A 27,506-nucleotide genomic window follows, 5' to 3' on the forward strand; every position below is an offset into this window, starting at 1 on the left:
GGCAGTTATATTAGTGGCTAATGACTAACCGGTAACAGCTGATGGCCACCCAGCCACAGCAGATGGCCATCTGATTACAGCTGATGGCCATCTAATAACCTAGCCAGCATCTTTCCACGTGAGGCCGAGAGCCTGGAAACTGCTCTCTGGGACTCTGTCCCCACACGCACGTTTACTCCTCCTCCACCCCAGGAGTGGCGCCTGTGGGATGAGAGGTCCAGACCCTGCCTGCCAGCTGCATATTACATTGGCTTCTGAATCCCAGACCGGTTGGCCCACCCAGGGGGTGGTAGAATTAAGAACCTCTGGGTTACTTCCGGTGTAATCCAGAGACTTCATTCTAGGCCTGGCTTCAAGCCAACAAGCCCAGCCATGAAACTCCATGAAAGGATTAAGTATATCCCAGCTCAAGGGAAATACTAATAAAATATGGCTTAGCATGTATGAGTATAAAAATCCCTAAAACATCCTTTAGGGCAAATGCACAGGCGAGCTGAGCTCACCCAGCGGTCCTTAAACGACTTGTCACCCTGGATCCCAGAGGTAAGCGACATTGGACCTCATTCTTGACACCTTGCTCACTTTATCTCAGAGCAGAAGCCCTGAACACCAGCTGGCTCAAAGTCTCTGGGGCTGACTTGGAGCTTCCACCATATTCCCTGACGCATGAACACTTGCCCAGACCTGCTGGGTGACAGGAGCGAGGCCCAGCGGGGCGTGGCTGGACACGGCTGATTTCCCTGGGGTGCTGATCTGCCACACACTGTGGGAGACAATGGCGTGTTTGCTCTAATGGCTGGAGTGGCCAGGTTGGGCATGGGTCCTGGGTCTGGAACAACACTTGCTAGTGGTGTGACCCCAGGCAGACGACCTTACCCAGACACTCATTCATAAAGTGGGTTAAAATATGCCAACTGGGAGAGTCCATGTGACATGTAAGCACAGGACCAGCTAGAATAAATGCTCAGAAAACATGGACTGCTGTAATTGTTGATGTGCTCATCAGGTGGGGTTATTTCTTCCCGGTTCCCAGGAGTCCTAGCAACACAGGGGCCTGTGAGAAACCCAGGGAGCCCCCCGAGTCTGCTCAGGTTCAGGCTTGGCTTGGCCCCAGTGGAGGCTCATTGAGCCTCTTGCGGAGGGAGATGGGAAGCAGCCTCTGTGGGAGGAAACAGTGCCTCTCAATTGGATAAGTGACACGGAAGTGACCTGGAAGCCGAGTGCTGGGTTTTAGGCTGTGTTTGCTCTCACTGGAGCCAAGACCATAGCCGGTCACCGCTGCCACCGTGTCACCTGCAGGGCACAGTCAGTGCTGGAGCCTCTGCCGCTGGGCAGGACTTACCTACATGACTCATCCCCTTGCACGCAGGATCCATTCATCAGAGGGAGCTTTGGGGGAGGCTGAACACGGAAATTAGTTGGTGGACGCTGCCCTTTTCCCACTGCTCCCCTTTACTTATGAGAGAGATGGGGGTGTCTTGGGGTCAAGTATTTCTACCAGACAGACTACAGGAGAGGGGAGGGTGGCTCTGAGCAGCATTTGGGGAACACTTTGAGGGGACGACATGCATGGAGCCATCTACTAACCATTCACCTGCAGGACGTGGGTCTGGAACAGCTCCTCGTGGCCGGAGGCGTGGCAGGTGTAATTGCCCATGTGTATGGTGGTCACCTTGGTGATGTAGAGGGAGTCGTCCTCTCCGAAGTCCTGCACGGGGCAAGGAAGACAGTGAAGTTGGCCTCTCTAACGCGTCGCTTGAAGGATAGCCAGGTGTCCTGGTCTTCCAGGAAACACAAACGCTGAGACTTCCGGCCTGCCCCCTTGCTCAGCCAGGGTGGTGCAGGAGCTGGTGAGCAAGAAGCCCACCTCTCTTCCAATTCACTTGCCCAGACCCTGTACGTGCGTTTAAGGCCTTGTTCACCTTCTTGGGGAGGCCGCGCTGGAACACCTTCCCCACCATGCTCCCTCTCGACTTCTAGGAACTGGGTTCACCTGCCCTCCTATTTATTGGCAGGTTTCTTGGGCTCCTGCCCACCTGCTGAAAAGCTCTGTGCCTGGAGGGTGCCTTGTTCAGCTATAGGCAAACTTTTTCTTAAAGGGCCAGAGAGCAATTTTTGGGGGGGACTTTGTGGGCCATAGGGTTTCTGTCAACTACTCAGCTCTGCCTTGTAGCATGAAAACAGCCATAACGCTACATAAATTAACCAGTGTCACTGTATTGCAATGAAATTTTATTTGAAAAATAGGTGGCGGGCCGGATTTGGCCTGTGGGCTGTAGTTAGGTTACCAAGGGTTTTAGATCCCACCTTGATACCAAATTAATTTCAGGCAGCTTGCAGAGATTTGGATAACACAAGAGAAGGGAAATAGAACTCTGAGGAAGATAGGGCAGACCAAACCAAGAGAAGGGCATAGATATAGAGAGCCAGGAGGGTGATGTGTGTGTGTTGGGTTCTGTGGGGAATGGCTCCGTAAGCCTTTTCCTGAGCCGTGCAGCCCACAGTGTGGGCTCCTGTTGGGCCAGTGCACAGGGGAGGGTGGACAGGAGGGGGCTTGTGGCTGGTCAGAGGCCCCTGATGAGCACTTGGGCACAAGGCACTCCCCCAGGGCCTTTCTGGTCAGCTACGGTCTCTCTAGCAGAACCACACACACCACTGGCCCTGTTCAGGCCCAATGCAGACATGTTGGGGGATGGAAATACCCGGTGTTTCAGGAGGACCCCTCATGAGGTTTGGCTTTAGCTTCCAAACATCTCTGAGGTGTGGTGCTCGGAGCTGAGGGGACAGAGGAGGGCCTGGCTCACTGGTGAGAAATGACTGTGCAGTGCCAGCTTCTGAGGTGAGGGGCTCAGAAGACTCAGGTTCTAGCTTGAGCTCTGTCATGGAACATCCCCCTCGTGCCTCTGGGCACTGGTGCCTGCCCCTGCCAGTGCCCTGCCTGCCTCACGGGATGCTGGCAAGATTGGGCGACAGAGTTCCCGGGAGCGCTTTGGCCCAAGTACATGGGGGAGGGTACTCTTCTTGTTATTATTGACAGGAGACGCAGAACTCCTCTCGACCCCTGGAGCCAACACCAAACCGTCCCTCTTGCCATTGTGTCGGCCCTTTCTGCACAGAGGCATCTGGTGGCAGACGGGAGGGAAGGCCACCGGTCAGCTGTTTAAGGGCGGCCACAGGGAAGTTCTGGCTCCCTGTTCCTCCTATTAGTGCTCCTGCTCCCCGAAACGTGGACCCTCTGCTCGCTCACATTCCAGATGGCCCTGCCACCACCCTCATGAGTCCTTTATGGATGCTCTCTGGCTAATTAGCCCGATGAGGGTGTGCAGGTCCGGAGAGAGGCCTGGGGCAGGGCAGAGGTGGAGGGTGGATAGAGGACACACGCAGCCTGCTTTCAGGATTGGGGGAAAAACGCCCAACAGTGTTCCCAAAGGAGTAAAATACTGGAGAGGGCTGCCGGAATCCTGCGAATTTTCTCTGAAACACTGCTCTTCTTGAAAAAGGCCCCTCCCTACCATTCTGGGGAAGCTTCAATGATGAAAATAAAACACCAGACAGCTGATCTGTCCTGTGTCATAACAGAGTCATGAAGCGTTCATACCCGACTTGTCTATGAAAAGTTAATGGTTAGTCAATTCTGGGGCTGGCATATGTCTGTTTCCTGTGTCAAAACCTAAGTCTGGAGGAAAATGTATTTTGCCCAAGTCTCAGGGGTGGGATGGCCTCTTGAAAGAGGGCTGGGAAGCTGCATGCAGCCCCCAGCCTGGGAGCCCCTCAACACCTCACCCCAAAGGGCAGCCCGAGAGCTGCTTGCTGGGAGTCTGATACTGGGACTCCCAGTATTGCTGGGAGGCGTCCAGAATTCCCTTCCAAACGGCCGTCCTGAGTCTCCATGCCCACAGCCCTTCCCCATGGGAGGGCCCTTGGGGCCAGACTGGGGCTCTGGCATCCCCTGTTCTTCTTGTCACCTCGATGGGGTTGTGTGGTCATGGGGACCCCAGCGTTCCTCAGGCTGAAAAGTGCCCCCAGGCCGACGTTCCCATGGAACAATTGCAGATGCCACCATCTTCAGGAGCTAACTCTGTGCCAGGAACCCTGACCTATATCGCCTTGTTTAATCCTCAGAAAGCCCCTGCGAACCATAAACCGAACAAAAGCCCGGTGTCCCGTCCTTCACAGAACATTCAGAGTCTGACCTCTTAGCACCTCCACTGACACCCCCCTGGGCCACGGCACCACCCTCCCTCCTGCCTCTGCCCCTCCGCACAGCAGCCAGGCCACACCCCTCCTGGCCCAGAGCCACAGCCCTAGCGGTTCTGCAGCGGTGACCTGCCCGTCCCCTCTCCCACTCCACCTCCTTCCACTCTCCCTTGCTCATCCCACTCCAGCACTGTGGCCCATCGCGGTGGCTCTAACATGCCAGCCATCCACCCCCTTTCTACTTGCTGCCTCCTTCTCCCCAAAGGCTATCAGTCTGGCTCGCTCCCTTCAAGTCTGCTCAGATGTTATCTGGTGCCTTATCTGTAACCCCACCCCCGCCCTCCACCTCCCTTCCTGCCTTATTTCTCTTCTTGGCACTGCTACCATCTAGCATACTGTTGGTCATTTGCCTTGTTTTCAGTCTGTCTCCCCCCCATGGGAACCTGAGCGACGTGGGAGGGCAGAAGCTCTCAGCTGTGCATGCTGCTCACAGCTGTGTCGCCAGCACCTAGCACAGGACCTAGCTAGGACCCCAGCGGGCCTTCCGTAGATATCCACTGAGGGGACTGAACAAAGTGCTGACTTAGGCTTTCTGCAGAGACTCTTCTGGTTCTTGGGGTTTGACTACTGAGGCGCCCACCTCCTGTCTGCCCATCCACCCAGATGTTGCCGGTCACACAGGGTCAAAACGAGGGGACTAGGGGGAAGGTAGAGATCTGGTCGCCCCCACCTCCCCACCCTGTCTCCTCCGTGCTGTGTCCTCAGGCCAAAGCACGCTGGAATCGACTAAAGAGAAGGCTCGACTCAGAGCAGGCAGAGATGGAAGAGCGCATGCGTGGAAGCCCACCCCAGCCGCGGTGGGTGACATTTGGTGAGCCCCTAACAAAGTCATTTAACTTCCCTGTCTGCTTTCCCTCCCTGCTGCCGGGAGCAGAGGCATAACTCCTGGGTGATGAGTCAGGTGCTGAGGGGTGCTTGTCAGCTCTTCAAGGACACGTGGGGCTGCGGGATGCGTTCTGGCTCTACCTGGAGCACCTCACTTATTACCAGCCCGTGATTTTGGCTCTGGTGAGAACCTGACTGTAATAAATAAAGTAATGTCTCTGGGCTAAAACAATCAGCATCACACAATTATAGAACAAAGTGCATATTGTTTTCTGGAACATGAACACTGGCTACAGAATCAAATTTACCTCGTTGGATGTGAGGAAATTACTTTAAAAATTGATTTATAAGAAGCTACATAAAACTAAACCTGCAATCCTTACTCTCCCAAATGTTCTTTGAGATGTGTCTGAATAATGCCGTCAGTGCTTGATTGCATCTCTGTAATTGTCTTTTTATGGATGGCTTTCCCACATTCTGATGCATAGAAATGTATTAGCAAAATCAAGGTTCCGTCCACAAATAAACAGGTGCCAGATTAGACCATTCTTTGTACTGACGCACATCCATCTTTGGGAAAGAGACAATTTTACTTAAAGATACGGTTTTTGCCTTTTAAAAAGCGATTTTCTCAGTATCTGCCTTTAATGAAGTAATTAAACGAGACGTAAGTGTTACACCATAAGCAGAGGAGAGATGGGGGGTGTTGTCATAAGGCTGCAGGGGTTCAGGTCTAAGTAATGTGAACATGAGCCATCAAGGCTGAGTATCGAGGGACTAGATATGAAACACAGGGACTCCAGAGTGAGTTCAGAGTTTGGGTTAACGATACCATCAATGCTCCAAGTTAAAATTCAGTTTAGAAATATTTATTCCAAGCTTTTCCAACTCTGCCCTTCTCAGGAGCACCCCTGGCTCTCTTTGGGGAGGATGGAAGAAAGGGGGTGGGCTTTGCCTTCATGCTGGTTCAGTTCTGGCTTCTAGAATTTTACTAACTTGACCCTCTCACTTGCACAAACATTTGAACACAACGGACCCCAACACTGAGTGACAGGCAATGCCTTGGTGATGGTGGGTCCTCAGAAGAATGTCTGCACTCATAGAAGCACACATCTATCATCCAAACCAAGCAAGTACCAGATGCATCAGCCATGGCACACAAAAACACCCACGTGGACACACGCAGTAAATGTGAGCACGCACGCACATGCTCATTCCAACCCACTGGCTCTCCACTGCTGACCACACTGAGTTCCTATGCTGGTCCCTTCTTCCCAGCCCCTCAGGGGACTGACAGGCCACTCTGCAAGGACCTGCAGAACCAGTCCTCTTGCTCAGAGCCCTCTTTTTAAAATTTTTTTTATTGGGGAATATTGGGGAACAATGTGTTTTTCCAGGAGCCATCAGCTCAAGTCATTGTTTTCAATCTAGTTGTGGAGGGTGCAGCTCACAGAGGCCCATGTGGGAATTGAACCGGCGACCTGGGTGTTATGAGCACTGCACTCTAACCAACTGAGCCAACCGGCCGCCCCAGAGTCCTCTTAAAAAAGAAACACTTGGAACTTGAAGAGATCCCTCAGTAGCTGCTGAGCCTTCAGGGGAGGGCTGCTATGGACAGTCATGCTCAGTGTGTCCTTCTGCCTGTTCCCAGGCCCAGGAAAGGGAGCCAGAGGCATGGGCGAAGGTACTGTGCCGAGGGATCCTGGCCTCCCTGGGACTGCAGGGCACGTGTGTACACCGGCGGGCTTGGGTTTGTGTTGTCAGTCTTCCCCATGACTGTGAGTGCCAAAGGGGAGGCACTTCATCTTCCTGGGCAGCAGTGTATTGTCCCCAGTGTGTGGCAAGGTGCCTGGTGCATAACTGGGACTCAGGTGGTGTTTACTGAATGAATGGAGGCGTGTTAGCCAAGTGGGAAAGGTGGCGAAGAAGTAACATTACCCGGAGACAGGTCTGGCCTGTGCTCGCAGCTACTGGGAGGTGAAGTCTGGGCCTGGGAAGGTCCTGCCCCATAGGAGTGTCTTTGTTGGCCTGGGGGCTTGGCCACCAGACAGACTAACAGTGTGATGGGGTGCTGGGCCATGCGGTATCAGTTCTGCCTCCCCAGGGGTGGGAGGCCAGAGGTCCCGCACATAGGCCGTATGTGACTAAGCGCTAGTAAAAACTCTGGACGCCACACGTGGGTGAGGTTCCCTGGTTGGTGGTATTCTGTGCATATTGTCACATGCTCATGCTGGGAAAGTAACATGTCCACGACTCCATGAGGAGGGGACAATGGAAGTTCACATTTGGACCCTCCTGGACTCTGCCCATGGGTGTCTTCCCTGGGCAGATTTTAATCTGTACTCTTTCCCTGTAATAAGCTGTACCTGAGTGTAACCGTCCTCAAAGAGTTCTGTGAGTCTTTCTAGCAAATGATTGATTCTGAAGGTAGTTTTGGGACATCTCCACGTGTCATCGATATCAGAGTGGGAGGTCTTGTGTGGACCGCTGTCTCTAACTTTGTAGTTGGCGCCAAAACTCAAACGGGGGATTCTGACCCAGTTGTGAGGATGCTGAGCATTTGACCTGGGGACAAACTTGAGTGTCTGAGTACACACGGATGCCTGGGCCCCTGCAACAGAAGGCTCACGTCAGAGACACGCTCCTGAGCCCCCAGCTTGTCCATCCTCAGAGGCCAGAGGGCAGACACCTCCTGACTGGCCAGCTCTCCAGAGTGTCATGTGGGTGAGTGGCAGATCATGGGGCCCTCTGGTGAGCTGCAGGCCTGAGCCCCTGAAAAGGGCTTTGGATTTTCAGCCAATCAGCCCAGCACAGCCAGCTGGGGCGAGAAGGGACTCGGGCATTAGCCTGTGTTGCAGCCGTCAACTGAGGTTCCACATGGCCAGGGAATCTGCGACTCTCCCTGGGGGCACCTGGATCCCCAGCCTGAGAGGGCTTTCCCGAGGGCACCACTCATAGCAAGACAGCTGACTGCCATTCTTGCTGTCTTTGAAAATCTCCAGAGAGGATTTAATTAAATTTCCTTCCATGGCTCATTTCAGGGAGAAAATCAGGAATTTTCTCCTGATGTAGTGTTTAAAACTCTATTTATACACTGTTGGGGGAGTGTCACCTGGTGCAAGCTTTTTGGAGGGCGATTTGGCAACATCCATCAAAACCAAACACGTGCCCACCCTGGAATGAAGTCATTCCACTTCGAAGGACTTATCTTACAGACCTACTTATGCAAATGTGCCAAGAGGTGTATCAGGATGTTAACTGCAATGCCGTTTGCAGTAGACGGAGCCTGCAAACAGGCTGGATATGGCTCCCCTGCGTGGGGCTGCTGAGGGCAGCCCAGGCACAGCAGGTACGGCCTGGGGCTCTGCATTCAGAATCTGACGCTGGATCACAACCTTCCAGAGGGACCCCGTGCCTTTGAGACGGTGCCAGAAGGGAAGACTTGAAGCCAATAATAGAAGGAAGAGAGGTGACCCTGAGGGGGTCACTGAGAAAGCAAAGGCCAGTGGAAGTACTTGGAGGGGCAGAGTCCCCCCACGAGTTGCAGAGGCTGGTGTACCCGTGGGCCTGGCCCCCGTCTCTTGGAGACCTCTGGCCAGCACGCCTAGTGGTTTGAACCCACCCAAAGTTCTAAAGAACCAGATGTTCATCTGCAAACAGGTTTTGTGACACCAGCTGGAGAGAACTGGCCAAAGCCTGTGAGTTCTTCAAGTACAGTGTTTTCTAAGATTTTAAAACAAAACGTACCAAAATGTTTAATGAGATTATTTTAATGCAGAACTTATAACCACGGTCTATCGTGTTGCAAATAGTTCTCCATGCTAATCAAACACCTCTCATCTCTTTACAGTGGATTCATGATGGGTTCATATAAAGACAATAAAAATTAAATGAGTCATGAGCTCCTAAATCATTCTCTTTTGGTCTTTTTAATAACTCACTTCCAAAGAGCTGGCTGAAAGCATATGCTTCATTAGAGTTATTTGTTCCTGGTTTTACACACCATTTAGACATGGGAAAAAAGCAAACCTTTTAACACATCCTTCAAACACTGCCACAAATACTTTCTTCTAATGGGTTTTGTTTTTCTGCTTTTATCACTGTACTCCGCCTGCCGACATTTGAAAGCCCAAAATAGTGAGATTTGGTGAAAAGAAAAAAAACAACAAAAAAAGAGTGGCCCTTTCAAGTCATTTGAAATATACTGGGTTTGTTGTAGACATTTTTTTTTTTTTTTAAAGAAGAGTACAATAGAAAAATGTTTCCTCTCGCTGAGAATATCCAGCCAAAGAATCCCATGTGCCAGTCTCAGCGCCTTCTGCTTCCCTCCCTCGCTGGGGCAGAGGCTAGCAGCTGCTGAAAACCAGAGCGCCAGACACATGGGCCTGCACCCATAATGGACACATCCCACGGGGGCGCGGGCACTGCAGCGGTCACTGCTGGAGCAGGAGGCAGGCCCAGCTGGCCCCAGACCGAGGCCTTGGCAAAGCTGGGTGCTGGGAGGCGTGTCCCAGGAGCAAGGAACCCAGAGAGCTCCAGCTGGGGTGGGCTGCAGGCCCTGGCGAGTTGTTGGACCCTCGACTTAAAAACTCTCTCGTGCCTCACGAAGTTGTGGGGAGGGTTAAATGAGATGATGCTTGTGGATGGACCAGCACGGAGCCTGGCCCCCTGGACGTGGGAGCTGCCTGTGCTAATGGTAGAAATAACAGCATTAATACTGGCAAGGGTTCAGCAGGTCAGCTCTTTCCTGTGACTTTGGGGGCGTCCTCTCCCTGCTTATGCTCCATCATGGACAGGACTCCTGTCCCTGAGATCATAAGGGACAGTGAAGAGCACAGTGAGAAAGGCAGTTGTGGGGGGCAGGTGACACCGTTGAGGTAGGATGCACAACTGGATTTGGGGACACTTCACTTCACCCTGAGAGGCTGCCGTGTGGTCTGGACGGGGGGCTGAGGTCTGGAACGGGTTTGCATGTTCAGTTTGTGTAGAAAGTGAGGCAGCCCCCCTCAAATCCCCAGAACACCTAGCATGGAGGCCAGGGTAGGGGAGGAGCCTACGGATCTGCCTCTGATGGGCCCCCACCCCGGTCCCCAAAGCCTGGCTCTGAGCTCTCAGAGGAGGGGGGCTGCAGGGGCAGCTCCCTGGGGAAGCTTAGAGCTCTGTGGTCCAGGTGAAAACGTGAAGTGCCCGGGTGGGAGCAGGGCATTCCTGGCATCTGTGCATGACTCCCGCGTCCCATAGGTCCCTGCCTCCCAAGTGCTCTCCTTGTCACAGGCTGTATGACCTCAGGGCTGCGAGAGTCCCCCAAGGTTAACCCAATTGGTCCCCTTTCTAATTGGGTGGCTGCAATGACAGGCGTCTAGCTGCTTCCTAAGGCAGAATTCCTCCCGAGGATACACTTCCTTCTACCTTGGGCTCTGATTGTGGCCCCTGGGAGGCAGTGTCCTTTCCCCATGTGGCATCGTGTTGTGTGAGCCGAGTAGGCTCCACGGGCCGGGAGCTGACCATGGGCCCAAAGTGGGAGGGCCTGTGGGGTGAGGGCTCGCCCTCTGTCAGGCACCAGCGCAGGCACACTTCTGGACGGCCCAAGGCCGGGACAGGCGGAGCCCACGGAGCTGCGGGGACTGTGCCCTTTCCTAGCTTCTGAGCTGGGAGCCGTGGGACTGGGGTCCTGGGGACTAAGGTTGGGGGTAATGCAGGGCTAAGATTGAAGCCATCCAGACCTACAACTGCTTCAGTGAAGAAACGGGGGGGGGGGGGGGGGGGGGGGGGATGGGGAAGTTGGCCAGAGCCCTCTGTTAGCTCCGGGGAAGGTGTGGAAGTAACAAGTGTTGATTTCTGACCAAACAGAAGGAGGCGTCATAAACCAGAGACTCACTGCTAGAGGCCGGCAGTGAATTCCCAGGGCTGCTCCTTCTGCTGGGGAGCCCCCGTCTCTGGGGCTTGGCACTCTTGGTCCCGAAATGCTGCCCTCTGCTGGGGGTGGGGGTGGCATTTCCTAGGTGTGGTAAGGTAGGGGTTCCTCCTGCAAGCTGGGCTGGGGGGAAGCTGAGGCCTCCTGCAAAGGGGTGGTGACTCAGGCACCCTCAGGAGGCACACCAGCTCCTCGCTGAACTTCCCGGCAGCCTGACGCGGCGAAGGTGCTGTGACCTGGTCACGGCCTTGAGAAAGGAGATGGGGGCAGCCTGGGGCACTGCCCACTCTGAATATGCTATTGGAGGAGTTATTGAGGAGGAACCTGTTCTCCCGCCCCCAAAATCCGGAGCACCAGCAGGGCTCCCTTTGTTTCTGGGTGCCACTTATTTGGGGTCCTCCTTGGGTACATGTTTATTCAGACTTAGGCTGGAAGGAACTCAGGACACATATCTGACCATGTCACTCCCCAGGTAAAGATCTACAGCGCCCACTGCCCATAGGGAACAGCCATGGTCCTTTATGTTAATTGAAGGGCCTTGTGCCTTCTGTTCTGCCCCAACCTGTCACTGCAGACTCCTGTCTCTTGTTTATCCCTGTTCTCTGCGTCCCAATCAGAGCCTCTCTTTCCTCTGGCCCCCAGACCTGGCTCCCTCCTTCTAATATGGAACCCGCCACATGTGCAGTAATTTTGCGTTTCTGGATGCCTCCGCCCTCTCTCGGCCAGGACAGTGTCTTTGCTCTATGTCCTGGCACCGGCCTTGTGAGTCATGGGCGCTTAGTAAACAAATCCAGAGGGTGACTCCCCAGGTGTGCCACCTGGACCGCCAGGCGCACACACGGGGTGGCTCACGAATGCTTCTGACAGCAACACTGCTCACTGGGGAACTTGAGGGGTTCCTCTCACTTGGTTTCGGTCTAGAGGGTACATTTACTTTCTGATCAAATATTATTCTGATGCTTGAGGCAGCCTTGATGTTTGCAAGTCAGAAAAGTTTAATTACATGTGTCATTAGGATGGCATTCTGTAATAGCTCTGCGACTGAATTCATTAACAGAATTCTTAACAGATAAGACAAGACAAATTAATATTTTGTTGCCCGTGAAAGCATCTCATTAAGAGAATGGTGAAAAAGTGATTAATATTTTGTTGCCAATCAAGATGTCTCATCCGAATGACAAAGAAAGGAGGCCCACATCATCCCGTGCTTGCTCATCTGCCCGCCTTGGGTTTTGTAGGCTGATCACTTCCCAGACTGTGCAGTGTCCCGGCGTCAGTCGCTAATTACAACAAGGGGAGGAGGTTGTATTTTGTCTCTGACTGCAGCGGGTGGGGTGGGTGCTGGGACGCAGGCCAAGGTACTCCAGGGGCTCATCTATCCCTGATCTTTGCCCCATCAGTGTTGCCCTCTTGGGCTGTTCTCCCGCGACCAATCTTGCTTCACAAATGCCCCTTGAATCCCGAGAACCCCTGGCTCTACCCCACTCCTGCTGATTTCTTCCCAGGGCTACTGTCCTCACTGCCCCCAGAAGAGGGCTGCCACTTGTGAACACCTGCCCCGTGCCTGGCACCAGGCTAGGCACATCACATTCACACGCTCAGCCTCAAAATGGTCCCTGTGAAGAGGACATCCCCATTTCCATTTCCCCGCAGGCTCAGAGAAGTCATTCCATTCACCTAGGATGTCTCTGGACTTGCTGGAGGTGGCTGGCCATTGCCTGTCTCCCGGCATGAATCAAGGCTGACATGGTGTTGCCCTGTCTACAAACAGTGAGGGCACCCCGGGGTCATAGCTGCCTGAGTGGGGAGCCTCATGGCTGCTGCTGGCTGCATGCTGGGGACTCAGGATGCATGGTGTTGTTTGGCAGCAATGTAGTACTACACGGAACACTATATGCTAAGGATGTCACATGTATCTTCTCATTTAATCTTCACTTTTACCCTATGAGGCGGAAACTATTATTTATCCCCATTTCACAGAGGAAAAAACTGAGGCTTAGAGAAGTCAAGTGCCCTTTCCAAGGTCACTCAACTAGTAGGTGGCAGGGCTGAGACTCAAATCAAGGGACTTTTGACCCCAGAGCCTGTGCTGCCTCCCTCTTCTCCTTGAGGCAGGGAGAGCCCCATGTGTGTGCATGTATGAGTGTTATGTGTGTATGTATGTGTGGTATGTGGTGTGTGTGGTTGCATGCATCAGGTGAGAACCCCTGTGGGGCGGGTGCTGCCCTCTACAGTCACGTGGGGGTTTTTGAGAAGCACTGGGTCCTGCCTGTTTGTGGGCAGCTGACTTGACCAGGAGCGGCAAGTGCTTCCTGGGAGGTAACCAGAGGCCATTAATCCTGGGAGGTAACCAGAGGCCATTAATCTTCAGTCGCATCCACAATTACCCAAATTGCTAACCTCACTGTGAAAAGTAAAAATGCAATTGAGCTGGTGCTGGAGGCACGTTCGAGGGAGGGGAAAACACTCAAAAGTAATTTACTTAACCGATGGCAAGTGCATTAAGAGGGGTTCCACCTCTGCCTTTATTTCTGGTGTCTTTAAATAGAGCATCAAGCAATGCACGTGGATGTTCAGATAGACACAGGTGGACCTGTCCTAGTTCTGCATCAATCACCACTGGCCAAACATGGTTAAAAGCTGACACCCCACCTTGAGAGCTTTTGCACAGACAAATGTGCATCCTAGTACACACACATGCACCCCAGTCTTTATAAACAGGATACCGCCTTCCCTTGCTAGGATCCCAGACATGCCCTGGGCATCTCAGGCTCAGAGGCTCTGCCCACCCAGCATCTGTCCACCCAGCACCCACAGGCTTGTGCTGGCAGTGACATATAGAGATGGGTAGGACAGACGTTGCGCTCACCATAGTGGGGAGATTGCAAGGAAACAATCCTGCCCAGTGTGACAAGGGTGGGGGAAGGGCACTCCTGCCAGCTCTGCCCAGGGTGGATCTCCAGAGTGGCCCCACTTCTCGTCTGCTTCCCCCACGATCTCCAGGATGCAGCCACAGGGGCCTAAAGAGGAGCAGAGTCCCAACTTCGGGGGTTCTTGCAGAATTTCATGCTGGGCCTCTCCCCACAAAGCAGTCTCAGAGTTGGAAGGACTCTCAAGGTCATGAGGTTTAGTTGCTCTCTTTGTGGCTAGCAGCATTGCTTATCATGGTCCTGGGCCCACTGCCTCCTGTGATGGCTTACTCCATCGAGGGGTAGGGCTGATGGCTGGAAAGAGACCAGCTCAAACTGGTCTCTTTTGGGTGCTAGTCCAACTCCTGGGATCATACAGCCCAGGCCAGCTCCCGCTACCCCAGCACTTCCCCCACCACCTTAGAGCTGATAGCGTGAAGTGACCGCTCATCCCTCTGGTCTCCCTTCTCTGGGCCAAGCACCCCATTCTGGGCCAGCTGGCCGGTCCTGAGCCAAGGAGACTGGGGCTGTCCCGTCTTCTGCCTGAAACTTGGATTCCTGTTACTATAGCTGCTGTCAGGGTGGCACCCTACGTGGGTGACATCACTGTCTTCTCACATGAACTTCTGGGAAGCCACCTCACCCCTTGTCCCAAACCAGGGCCAAAAAATATTGTTGAATTAATCCCTGTATTCCTCAAGTCCAGTAGAAGAGAGGTACTGCTAATGTTGCTTTTCTACTCGATTAATTCATTGAGGGTCAGCTGGTTAAGAAATTGCTCAAAGCCATAAAGACAGCCTGGGTGACACTGGGACCCCAGCCCAGGCTGCTGGGCCTCAGAGTACAGAAGTTCCCCTGTTGGTCACGTTAGGCTGTGCTCGGAGAGCTCAGAGGCTCTCTTCTTTCAACTCATCACATCCGTTCCCTCACTCCACAGACAAGGCCCCCGGGGAGGCCTCTCTGGCCTGACCTCGTTTTCTTTCTCCTCCTCACCTGGGCCCTGCCTTTCAACCCAGCCCAGTGGCCTAGCTGTGCCTCCACAGGGAATCCCCTCCGCCCCTCACCCCTGTGTCCAGTTGTCTACATCCTGCCCAGCTTTAGGGCCTGAGTCTCCCTCGGGACCCCCATCCAGATGCCCTCCCTGCCTGGGAGCTGCCCGCCTGTCGGTGTTCTCTCTTGGCCTGTGGTCCCTACCTCCCAGCAGCGGACTCGCTGCACAGCCTCCTCCTCCCATCCCGTCTTCACGCCCACCTCCTGGCCTTGGCTGCTGTGGCCACTACAGGAACCTCGTGCCCTGCCCCCTTGCCTCCCCATTCATCTTCTTTTGGGCCTGGCTGGCAGGCTTACAGCCACCATCCATCCCACTTCTGCACGCGTCGGGACTTGCGTTTTCTGGTACCTCCAGGTATCAGACAATAGGCTGGAAGGCACCAGACACGGGATGTCAAAAGAAAATCCTCAGGCCCTGCCACAGTCTTGCATAGTTTACCTCCCCAGGAGGTACGTTGGAGCTCAGCGTCGGAGCCAGGTGACTTACGTTGATGTCTTCCAAATCCAGGAAGTTCAGGGCCAGCCCATTGCGCTTCCAGATGATGGGTGGCCGCAGGTCTCCTCGGACAGCGCATGTCAGTACTGTGCTCAGTCCCACAGTCACTGTGGCCACGCTGACCCTCTCCTCGGGGGTGAGGCTGAGCTGAACTACTTCTGTAGGGAAAAGGAAAAGACCGTCAGGGGCAGGCCCAGGAGGTGAAGTCTCCATTTGGGAAATGGCCACAGGGATTTCCTCTAGGGCGGAGGCCCAGGCGGCTTCAAGGCAACGGAAAACCGTCCAACACGTGCATATGGATGAAACTTACAGACGGACACATCTTCTGGGACAGGCGCTGTGACTTACGTCAAATGCTCAAAGGGCTCTGTGAGTCAAAACAGATCAGGAACCACAGTTAGTGTAGGGGACCATCTGGGCTGTGGATTTGTGAGTTGAGCCCAGAACGTGGGCTGCCAGGACCCCGGAGGCCACCACACCGAGACCAGGGACCTGTTGTGCAGCCCCTGCCCTGGGCTCCCAGGCCTCACAGAATCTGGGCCGGGCTAAGTGCAGTCAAAGTCTGCTGGCTGGGCCGACAGGTTTCTCCTCCATCTGGGGCCAATTTAAAGGTTGCACTGTCTGAAGTCTGGGGAATGGACTGGCTGACCTTTGAAGGTTTGTTTCTGTCTGAAGATTCTCTGAACTTAGATTTGGATTTCTGCTCAGCAACCAGGCATGGTAGCCTTTAATTTTTTGAAGTGTATTTCAGGCTGCACAAATTATTAATCCTTGCCCATTCATACTTGATAACTGGCATTAAGACTGATCATTCTTCAGGCAAATGGGAAGGGTCTAAAATATTTCCCTGCAACCACAGCCTTTCTGAAATTCCCGGGATTTATGAAAAAATTAATCAGATTCTGATGTTCAAATGCTAAAGTGGGATCAGGCTTGGAGGCGGAGTCACCATCCCAATGACTGGACTGCCTCCCCCAAATCTACAACTCAGGGGGGTTGGGGCAGCAGCTGGAGGCGGCATGAACTCTGGGCCAGTGTTTATCAGGATGCCAGCAAAAATGTGGGGAGCCCTATTCACTCTGACCTCTCCCTCGGGGCCTGGGGGCCCCTGACAGGTGTGAGCAAGGCGGGGTTGGGAACTGGGCTCCGGGACTCATCGGGAGCACATCTGTGCTCATATCCCCCTGCCAGTGCTGGTGCAGGAGGGGCGGCGAAGGGGAGTGAGAACAGCCGCAGGTGTGATGCACTGCAAGACAGGTGAAGGGAAAGCAGGTGCAAGATCAGGTGGGATACTGGGGAGCAAAGCCCTTCGCCCTCTGTAGTCATTCAGTGGCCCAGCCCTGGGCCCGGGAAAAAGAAAAAGGTATACCCTAGGTGCCGCATGAGTGCTTGTTGAATGGATGGATGAACAATGGAGAAAATGGAAATAAAGAAGGAAAGAGCTAACAGGCCAGTGGAGAGGGGACGATCACACACAGGACAAATGTGGCTCCCAGTGAAGGAGCCACATGAGGAAAGATAAGCACCGTGTGATTGATGCAGATGCAGCCAGCCTAATATTTTATGAACGAAGGGATGTATTCCAAGTTCCCTCTTTAATCACTTCTAATTGCTGCCCTCCCACCGCGTCGTCAGGCTTATGGCTCAGGGCAGAGAAGGCACTAGCCCTCCGTGGCAAAGCCCTGGTTTTGAAGATTTAGAGGGGCAGAGAGAGGGACAGAGAAGAAGAATTTGCTAAAATTGTTTAGCTCCCACTGTGCTGTGCAGGCCCTTGGGACTCAGAACACAGAGGTCTCCCCAGGTGTAGATGAGGTACCTCTTCCTCACTGGATGAGCCTCGAGGAAGGAGTATGGAATGCTCCTTCCTCGGCCCAGTGCATTGTGGGATCAGAAGGGAGACAGTGGGAAGGGCAAAGAGTGTGCCTGTTGGTGTGTAGGTGAGGGGAGCCAAGGCGGGGCTCTAAGAGGAGGCCGAACCCTCCCCAACCAGCCTGCTCCCCTCCCCACCTGCTGTGACCACACATGGTGGGAAGAGAGCCAGGGCCTGCAATTATCTGCCAGAACCCCCTTGGTTTCTGAGTGGCGTGGAGGGGCCCAGGGGCTCTTGGCTGTGCACTGGTTGGGCTGTGAGGTGCTCTGTACCTTTGTACCTGAGGGCTGCATTAGACAGCCAGACTTGGGCCCAAAGGCAATGGCCTCCAGACCTCAAGGGGTGCATAGTGCTAGTGGCGACTGCAGGGAGTGAACTATGGGGAACCTCAGACTCCAGACTCAGCCAGGCTGAGAGAGTTCAGACCAAGAGCGCTGATCTCAGACAGGGCAGGTGGGGGCAGGGGTAACCGGAGTTGACGGGGGATGGCAGGGTGCTTCTCTCCACACTCAGAAACCAGGTGGGGAGCAGTTGGGGATGTGGGGTGGGAAGTGGAGACACGAAGCATTTTTCTGAGAGCATTACTTATGTGGACTACTAAAACGACCAGCTGGGACTAAGCTTTATGATGGATCGAACATTTAGGTGCATTGTTCTCCCAATGGCTGGTGGGTGGGGCTTGTGCAGTCAGGTACAGGACTGCACAGCCAGTCAATTAATCTATGACAAAGGAGGCAAGAATATACAATGGGGTAAAGATGGTCTTTTCAATAAATAGTGATGGGAAAACTGGACAGATGATGCAAAAAAAAAAAAAAGAAAAAATACCACAAAACACACACACACACACACACACACACACACACAGAAACTAGACCACTTTTCATACCATATATAAGAATAATCTCAAAATGGATTAAAGACTTAAATGTAAGATCTCAAACCATAAAACTCCTAGAAGAAAATATAGGCAGTAAACTCTTTGACATCGTTCTTAGTAATATTTTTTTTGGATATGTCTCCTTTGGGCAAGGGAAACAAAAGAAAAAAAATAAACAAACGGGACTACATCAAACTGAAAGTTTTTGCACAGCCAAGGAAACCATCAACAAAATGAAAAGATAGCCTATTGAATGGGAGAAAATATTTGCCAAATGATAACATCTGATAAGGGGTTAATATCCAAAACATATGAAGAACTCATTCAACGTAGCACCCCCCAAACACAAACAATCTGATGGAAAAATGGGCAGAGGATCTGAACAGACATTTCTCCAAAGAGGACATACAGATGGCCAACAGACATATGAAAAGATGCTCACTGTCACTAATCATCAGGGAAATGCAAATTCTCCTCACATCTGTCAGAACGGCTATCATCAATAAATTAACGAACAAGTGTTTGCGAGGATTTAGAGAAAAGAGAACCCTTGTGCACTGTTGGTGGGATTGCAAATTGGTGCAGCCATTATGGCAAACAGTACGAAGTTTTCTTAAAAAATTAAAAGTAGAACTACCTTATGACCCAGCAATTCCACTTCTGGATATTTATCTGAAGAGATCCAAAACACTAATTTGAAAAGATATGTGCACTGCAGCATTGTTTACAATAGCCAAGATATGGAAGCAACCTAAGTGTCCATCAATAGACAATTGGATAAAGAGGAGGTGGTACATATATACACGGGAATATTCCTCAGCCACAAAAAAGAATGAAATCTTGCCATTTGTGATAACATGGATGGACCTAGGGGTATTATACTAAGTGAAATAAGTCAGAGAAAGACAAATACCTTATGATTTCACTTACACGTGAAATCTAAAAAATAAAATAAAACAGAAACAAACTCATAGATACAGGAACAAATTGATGGTTGCCAGATGGGAGGGGAGTTGAGTGGCTGGGTGAAAAAGGTGAAGGGATTAAGAAGTACAAATTTGTAGTTACGAAATAGTCACAGGGAGGTAAAGTATGGCATAGGATATATAGTCAATAATATGGTAATAACTATGTATGGTGCCAGGTGGGTACTAGACTTCTTGGCAGGATCACTTCGTGAAGTATATAAATGTCTGATCACTATGCTGTACACCTGGAATTAATATTGACTGTCAACTGTAATTAAAAAAACTTTTTTTAAAAAGTCAGGTATGTTATGAAAGGAACCCACATTTTCTCTGCACGTCTGAGCTGCAGACGACAAGGAAAAGACCAACAGGCTAGTCAGGGAGGGGTCCCTGGAGGAGGCAGGACCTCCCCTGGGCCCCGGAGCTCTGCTTTCTTGAGGTGTGGTTTCCCCACCACCTGCAGCACAGACTCTGGGCTTTAACAAGCACCCCAGGGCTTCTGTGATACCCTGAGGCCTGAGAACGCCTGCCTTAAAAGATGGGTGGGGGTCTGCATAGACGGCGGGGAGAGCAGGTGGGGGATGGGGAGGCAAGGCAGTCTGGCTGGCTGGGGTCTCCGGGGCCCTAATTACCAGGCTAGGAGCATCGACCCTCCTTTGGAATGTAAGGCCTATGTGAAACGTAGGAGCGCCCCTCCTCCACGTGGTCCCAAAGTCGTGTGTTTCAAAAAGCTTTAGCAAAATGTCTGGAGGAATTTAGAGCACAAGGCTAACAACAAACAAACAATCATACAAAACACCCTGAGCGGGCAGTCTGTGCATCTCACCATCCGCTGCTGAGACAGCCAGTTCCCGCAGCCTTCCTGAGCGCAACCCCCGTCGTTTGTAAGTCTGAAGACGTGCGCTTTGCGCAGGAACGACTCGTGCAAAATTAGAATGTGCGAATACTGACAGAACCATCATAATTCTGCTCCTGTCAGCCACACAAATATTAACCAAACAGCAAATATTTGGATCATTTAAAGTTTAATTAAATGAGTGTTTTATTGGATTTAATTCACATCAATATTCCCCAGCTCCTTTTAAAATTCTGAAGAGATTTATGGCAACGGAACCTGTCCTCACCCCCAGTTATTTACTGCTCAACACGCCTTCCCCTGGCAGGCCCCACTTCCCTGCTAAGTGACTTCCCACGGTGATTTACTGGCAAGTGAAAAATGAGGCAGCGTCTTGGGCTGGGGCTCCAGTGAGCGGGGCAGATGCTAGACGGTGGCTCTGGACACCTGGCCTCCAGGCCTGGCTCTGTTGGTGACATGCCAAATGGCCTTGGGCAGGTCCCTTCCTGTCCCTGGGCCTCAGTTTACACATCTATAAAATGATGGATTGGGCAAGGAGGGCTCTGCAGGGCCCAGCCCGATTTTAGGCTCTGGGATTCTGAGAACCTGGTTCTAAGGGACATTCCTGCAGACCCTCCTTGGTCTTGCCAGGAGGTGCCCATCTGGACCTCCCCTTGCTCCCCAGCGCCACTGCCCTGTGCCCACCTGCCCACGTACATGTGGTGGCACCATGGTTGCCAAGCCCCACAGGGGCTTCTCTCGTGACACCCCCTGAATCTTCCCCTTCCTTTCCATCCCAGGTCCTCAACAGCCTCCTGTGTGGTCACGCAGTTTGACCTGCTGGCTGTGAGTCTCCTGCTCACCACTTTGAATACAAGGTACATCACAGCCTTGCTCAAAAGTCACCAGACGCTTCCACCTCCCACACAATCACCACGGAGAATTCAGAGCAGCCCCTGACCTCGCCCCATGATCTCCCCCCACATTACTCACCACGGTGTCCCCTGGGTCCCCATCCCATTTATGGCTTCGGGTCTAAGCCTGTGCCCGGTGGGCACCTTCTAGTTGTCTATCCTGAGACCCTCCCACTCCTGACCCCCACCTCTGAGATGACCTTATGGGATGTTTCCGGTACCCTGAAGTTTTACCATAAAGAGGCGCTTGTACAGATACAGGCCCCTAGGACCCGAAACAACGGCACTCTGCTTGGCTGCAAGGTTTCCAGTGGTGGCTGCATCCTCACACTGTCCCTGTACATGGGATCCCAGAAGAAGGGACCAAATCTTTCCTGAGAGCCCTGGGAAAAAGCATGGGGAGAGCTCTGGTTGGCCAGACTTGCCTTCTGTCTCCTCCATGAAGCAATCACCGCGGCCAGGTGCATGGAGTACTCTGCGGTCACAGCACTGATTGACCCTCAGGCCTGGCCAGGTGGCCACCTCTGGGCCAGACGCTGGGTGGTTGGGGGGTGGGGCCAAATGTCTCAACAGAAAGGGTGTGTTGGGCAGATCAACACCCTGTGACCCCCACAGAGACACAGAGGGCCCCTTCTCGTCCCTCCACCCTTGCACAGCCCCATCTGGAGGCCTTGATGTGGTGCAAGACGACGACGAGGCGAAGGTAGGTGGAGCCGTACTGTGAACACAGTGAGAATCCTTAGAACCGAAACCTGATCTCGGTGGTCGCAGTCTGCCCCCACCTGCCCCTTGTCCGGAGAGTGACCGGGGAGGGGTTGGTGGTGGTGTGGCCTCCCTGAGGGGCCCCCAAGTCCTCTCGAGCATTGCACTGTGATGGGCGCAGGGGGAGAGCCAGGCCGCCTGGGATTTGTGGGGCTGGCCCTAATCAGTGTTCAGTGAACACACATCGACTGAACTTCTACTGTGGGAGGAAGCTCACCTGTGCCCGGGCACACCTGTGGAGCAGGGCACTCAGGTACGTCCGACCTGGACTCTGTTCTGGGGCGGGGGGGGCCAGGGGCACGGGAGAGAGAGGTGAAGAAGCCACACGGCAGCCTCTAGGGCAGCGGCCTGCGGAAGGGCCAGTGAGGGTCCTTCCAGCTCCTGGCTCTGGCTCTGCTGTCCCACGGTGCCTGGCCATCTGTGGTCCCATCTCTCTGTGGGAAGGTTCCTAAGGTTTCTGGGGCACCAAGCAACAAGAGCTGCCCTGTGCTCAGAGTGTGGTGGGGACAGGGAGAGAGGGCTGGGCTGGCGGCTCCTGTCAGGTCTGGGGTAGGAAGACGCTGGTGTCCTTGGGAAGGGAGGTCTGGGCAGGGGGTTGGAGTCGTGCAGCAGGGAGCTTGTCTGGTTCTGTCAGGCAGAGGTGCCCCCAGAGAGACAAGGCCCCTGCTATAAGAACCAGCACTGGAAGGTTGTCTAGCGAGTTGGGAATTTGGGGAGAGCAAGGGAGTTGGGAGTTTCCTCACAACCTGGGACACCTGTCTCCCTATGGGTCAGGCCTTCTGACATCAGTCGGCTTCCTCTTGTATCCCTTGGGATGAACAGGCTGCGTTGCCACAATTGTCAGTCAGTGTAGGTTGTTAGCACAAGATAGACCTTCCCGCTGCACTAACCAGGCTTGGTGTCCGTCAGTGGGGTCACAGGCAGGGCTGTTTTGTGCCTAGCCTGGTGACTGGCACACAGTAGGTGGGCTTGAGGCCAAGTCCAGCTGACAGGACTCTTTAGGGAGACCTCTTCCTCTCTCTGTAAGCCCTTCCAACCAGAGCAGTAACACCCTTGGTTTTCCAGACACAAGTTGTCGCAAACACTAGCTCTCACCCTCACTGCACACGTGTTCTCTCTTGGATTAATGGGCCCACCATAAGCAGGGTAACACACACCCTTCCAGAAAACAGGAGGCCATAAGATTTCAGTCACTGGAGAATTGGATTTTAGTTCCTATTATAGCTTTCTCTTAATCTCAGGCACTATTTCTCACACTGATTTGAACTCGATGAGATACTCACGAACCTATCAGCACCCTCTCAAGCAGGATTCTGGTGGTTCACAGCAATAGAAATTAAATTTCTCAAATTCTTGTCAAGTTGGCGTTAGTTTTCTTATGTTAGAAATGCACTAATGGAACACATTCCAGATCTGGACAGTTGCCATCTTTCAAATGATGGTTTTAATGAAAAGATCCTGTGAAAACCTCATTCAACCTGCCTACACATCGGTATTTTTGACTGAGCCTCTGAGGACAAAGCCAGGCTCAGGGGCCTGCTCAGGAATCAGTGTCTTCTGGAGACAGAGCCCAGACTGGGCGCTTACACACATCTCGGTGACTGCAGCCTCTTCTCACACTGTTCTCCTCGTAAACCAATGTTTTTCCCCTGGAAGGAACTGCTCAGGCGACCTCGGAGCTGCCAAGGAGGCGTGGCACCTGTGGGGCAAGTTCTGTGGATGTGGTTTGGTTCCTGTGACCGTGGCCACACTTTTAAGTGGGACATAAACAAAGGTACAGTGTGTGCCTCGCGACCAAGGAGGGGACGGGCAACCTCTCTTGGACATGATGACGTCGCTTGCTCTTTGTGGGCTAGCACTGCTTGGCGTGTCCTGTGGAAAGGTGCCCGGGGGACAGAGCTTTATGCCGCCTGTTTCCCTCCCCCAGCGCCTGCCCTCCCAGCTCCTTTCAGCTGCTGGGTGGGAGGCCAGAACAGGTTGACGTAGGGATTTTCATCTGGACACCCACAGTTTGAGCCCTGGGGTGCGTCTGTCCTCCACAGGTGGCTCTGGACCAGCCAGACTTGCACTCATCCAAAATTTCCTCTTCTTTATGCATAATCTGGCTCGATGTTTGTGCCACTGTCATAGTCCCTCTTGCATGTTTCATTTTGGGGATGACAATAAACGTATTAGTAGTTAATCATGTGCAGATCGGTGGGTAATTTACTTTTGCAACCGACTTATGTTGCTTGGTGTTGCTTCAACCATGATTACAGTTTAGTTATCAAGTTCTGCTCCCAGTGTAAATAACACCTTTGTAAGACCATATCTGTTTTCTTTCTTTTGTATCCCCAGCACCTAATATACTTCTTAGCACACAGAAAATACTCAATAAGTAGTTTTAAGCAAGAGAATGATGAGGGTAGTGCTAAGTCAACAATTATTCAAGCACCTACTATGTGCCAGGATACAGTGGGAATATACTGGCAAGCAGAAGAGGCCCATTGCCTGCTAACCTGGAGCTTGCAGCTTAGCTGGGAGGACACGTGTTAGATAGGTGTGGGGGGGCAAAGGGGCTGGCACCTGACACCTGTCCTCAGGCCCCATTGGAGGGCCTGTGCTCCTGCAGAGTCTGACTGCTCTCTCTTGGAAGAGCCCTCTCTGTGTGACCAGGACTGGGCCCTGTGGGGCGGACACAGAAGGCAGACCCATGTCCCATGGCCAAGGAGCCCCGGTCTGGTGTAGTGTCCTCCTTGTAAGCAGGAGGGGCGTCCTCTAAGCTCCTGGATTCTGTTTTGCCTCCTCTGGTCAGTAAACCTTTTTGGCTTTGGGAAAACTAAACCAGAATGTGACCACAGTATGCAGAGGAGTGGAAGTTAGAGCTGAGCATAGTGCCCAGGAGCTACGGCACTGTCGTCTCAGGGTGCCATGGTGGGGCGGGCACTGAGGTGTCCGCAGGAAGGAGCACAGGGTCCGTGCAGAAGCGGGAAGCCCAGGACCTCCTGGTCACAGGGTGCACGGCCACCACGGAGCCAGGCACCAGCTCTCCCCCCGCCCTCTGCTGGTCTCTGTGCCTGGGGTAACCTTGGTCAGGCCGGTTGGTCTGTGTATCGTCTACACCCTGCCAAGTCCACTCCCAACGATGATGGAAATGCCTCTGCTCAAGGTACTTGCAAAAGGAAAGTATCTTGCTGCTTATTTCTTTGGTGACTTCAGGGAAAAGAATGTATTATCTCATGCAGTTATATACTAGTTACTCAGAATTTGCAAAAATTCATACAGATGTCAAGGGTTGGATCTGGAATCTTCTATACCAACTGTCAGGGGAGATAAGCAGATAGCTTTTACCTAGACAGACAGCAGGAGGGTGCCATGCTGTGTATTCCCAGATGCTGGTTCATTTTCTAATTTCTGAGCACTCATGAAGACCAACTCCCAGGCTCTCTTGGGACATGGATGTGACCGGGTCTGAGTGAAGGGATATGAACGCCTGGCCACAAAACCCTGGGTCACTGTGATGGTTAATTTTATGTGTCAACTTGACTGGGCTATGCAGTGCCCAGATATTTGGTCCAACTTTATTCTGAGTGTGAGACTGTTTCTGGATGAGATTAACATTTGAATTAGTAGCCTGAATAAAGCAGACTGCCCTCCCTAATGTCCGTGGGCCTCATCCAAGCAAGTGAAGACCTGAATAGAACAAAAAGTCTGGTTAAGAGAGAGTTCCTCATGCCTGACTGCCTTCAGGATGGAATGTGGGTCTTTTCCTGCCTTTGGACTTGTACTGAAATACCACCTCTTCCTGGATCTCAAGCTTGCTGACTGCAGATCTTGGGATGTCTCAGCCTCCATAATCATGTGAGCCAATTCTCTCCATCCATCCATCCATCCATCCATCCATCCATCCATCCATCCATACATCTATCCATGCATCCTATCAGTTCTGGTTCTCGGGAGAACCCTGCCTAATGCAGTCATCGTCCATGCTCTCTTCTCTCCCTGTGGACCTGAGGTCATGCATTTTGAGAAAGCAAAGAACACAGCCTCCTAGTCACTGCTGGGGAGCTGCCGGACCTGATCAGACCTGATGAGGGTGAAAACTCAGTTTCTGCTCTTGCTACTGAGATTTGGGGATTTCTACAGAAGCTGGGTTAATTATCTAATACACTCCCTCAGAAGAGAAAGAAATACAAGTTACTGTATTTCCTCGGAAGAAAATGTAGTGAGATGTGGAAGGGATCTTGGAGAGGCCAGGTCAGGAACCCTCTGAGAATCCTCTGATGAGAGGAGATCTAACTTTCGTTCCAATCTCCCAAACACCTCTGTCCAGGGAGCCCACTCTCTCATCCCATGGCTGTTTCTAATGCTTTCACTGTGTCCAAACTCTCTGCACGAGGGAGAGGGATCTCAGAGGGGGCTGGCGGAAAATGGGTAAATATATTTCACAGTATAATAAGTACACGAATGGAAAGAGCAAGATGCCACGAGAGAGAACAGCAGGGAGGCCTATTAAGATGCACAGGGTGTGGTGGTGGGAGCTTCTCTCAGTAGGTGATATTTAATTGGCGATCTCTAAGATGAGAAGGAACCACCTAGGCCAAGAATGGGGAGAAGGACATTCTAGTCAGAGAAAACAGCTCATTCAAAGGTCCTGAGGTCAGACAGGGCCTGAGAATGCTGTGGGAACTGAAGAAGGCCAGTATGGCCAAAGCACAGGGAACAAGGTACAGCTGCAGTCAGAGAGGTGGGAAGAGGCCCGGTGGCCAGGCAGAGCCATGGCGAGGGCTGAATGGTTTTCATGGAAGGCAACGGGAAGGGATCAGAAGGATTTTAAGTCAAGGAGGGATGTGATCTGATTTGCATGCTACAGGGCTCACTCTGGCTGTTGGGGGAGAGCAGGGCAAGGGCAGTGAGAGGTTAGAGAGGCGGCCTCTGGGGCAGTGGCAAGAGGTACGGCTGGAGATGAGGTCAGGAGCTGGGCTGGCAGGGCCCATGGCGATGGTGAGGAGTCGGGGTTTTATTGCATGAGAATCCACTGGAGGATTTTAAGCGGGAGACTACAATGGTCTGATTTACACCGTTAAAGACCATCTGTGCATCAGTCAAGATATCTTCAGCAACGTGAATAGAAACCTTGATTGGAAGTGGGGCTGACTGATAAGGAAAAGCTCTCATCTGTACACACATAACCAGAAGGCTGTGGTGGGAGCTTCCTGGGTACGTTCCTTCTGTGGTTCCCAGACGTCATCAAGCGCTCAGGCTCTCTTCTTTCTGCCCTGGGGTGTGTGCGCCTTACCATGCAGTTCTAGGCCTCGCAGACAGGTGCTCCATCGCAGAGCGTGTGTGTGTGTGTGTGTGTGTGTGTGCGCGTGCGTGCGTGTTAGAGACTCTTTGATGTATGTGAACGGGAAGAAGCCTTTCTCAGAAGCCCCCATGCTGGCATCCCCTCAGGTTCCATTAGCCAGGTTTGAGTCGTGTGCTCACCCCTAAAGCAACTACTGGCAAGAAGCAACAGGACTGGCTGGGGAGGCGTGTGGCTGTGGGAGGGGCTGGGCTGACTGAGGCCCTTTCAACAAGGGGTGAGGGTTGTGCGGGGGGCACTCTGGTACTTGTGTGGAAGGTGGACAGATTCGGCGAAAGAGGGCAGCCTGTTGGGAGGTTGCCCTGTGAAGCAGGTGTCGGAGGCTGGGGCCAACGCAGTGGTGGCAGAGGTGCTGAGGCACAGTGATTTGGGACACCTGTAGGAGGCAGGGCTAACGGATTTGTTGATTGACTGGAGGAGGGGGTGGATTGAGGGACAGGGGCAGAATGGAAGAATACTGGAACTTTGCTCTGAAAAAACTG

General features: G+C 52.7%; 1 protein-coding gene across 2 annotated transcripts in view; it reads right to left on the reverse strand.

Annotated features, from left to right (window-relative positions):
- The window catches only part of FSTL4 (follistatin like 4), a 361,979-nt gene that overhangs the window by 36,150 nt on the left and 298,323 nt on the right, over positions 1-27,506 (reverse strand). For both annotated transcript variants that reach the window (XM_033096743.1, XM_033096744.1), the window contains exons 7-8: positions 15,443-15,609; positions 1,588-1,708 (exon numbers count right to left, since the gene is read on the reverse strand). In XM_033096743.1, the coding sequence (XP_032952634.1) occupies positions 1,588-1,708; positions 15,443-15,609 (288 nt within the window). The remainder of the gene's footprint in view (positions 1-1,587; positions 1,709-15,442; positions 15,610-27,506) is intronic.

The sequence above is a fragment of the Rhinolophus ferrumequinum genome, chromosome 24, assembly GCF_004115265.2.
Source record: "Rhinolophus ferrumequinum isolate MPI-CBG mRhiFer1 chromosome 24, mRhiFer1_v1.p, whole genome shotgun sequence".
Lineage (NCBI taxonomy): Eukaryota > Metazoa > Chordata > Mammalia > Chiroptera > Rhinolophidae > Rhinolophus > Rhinolophus ferrumequinum.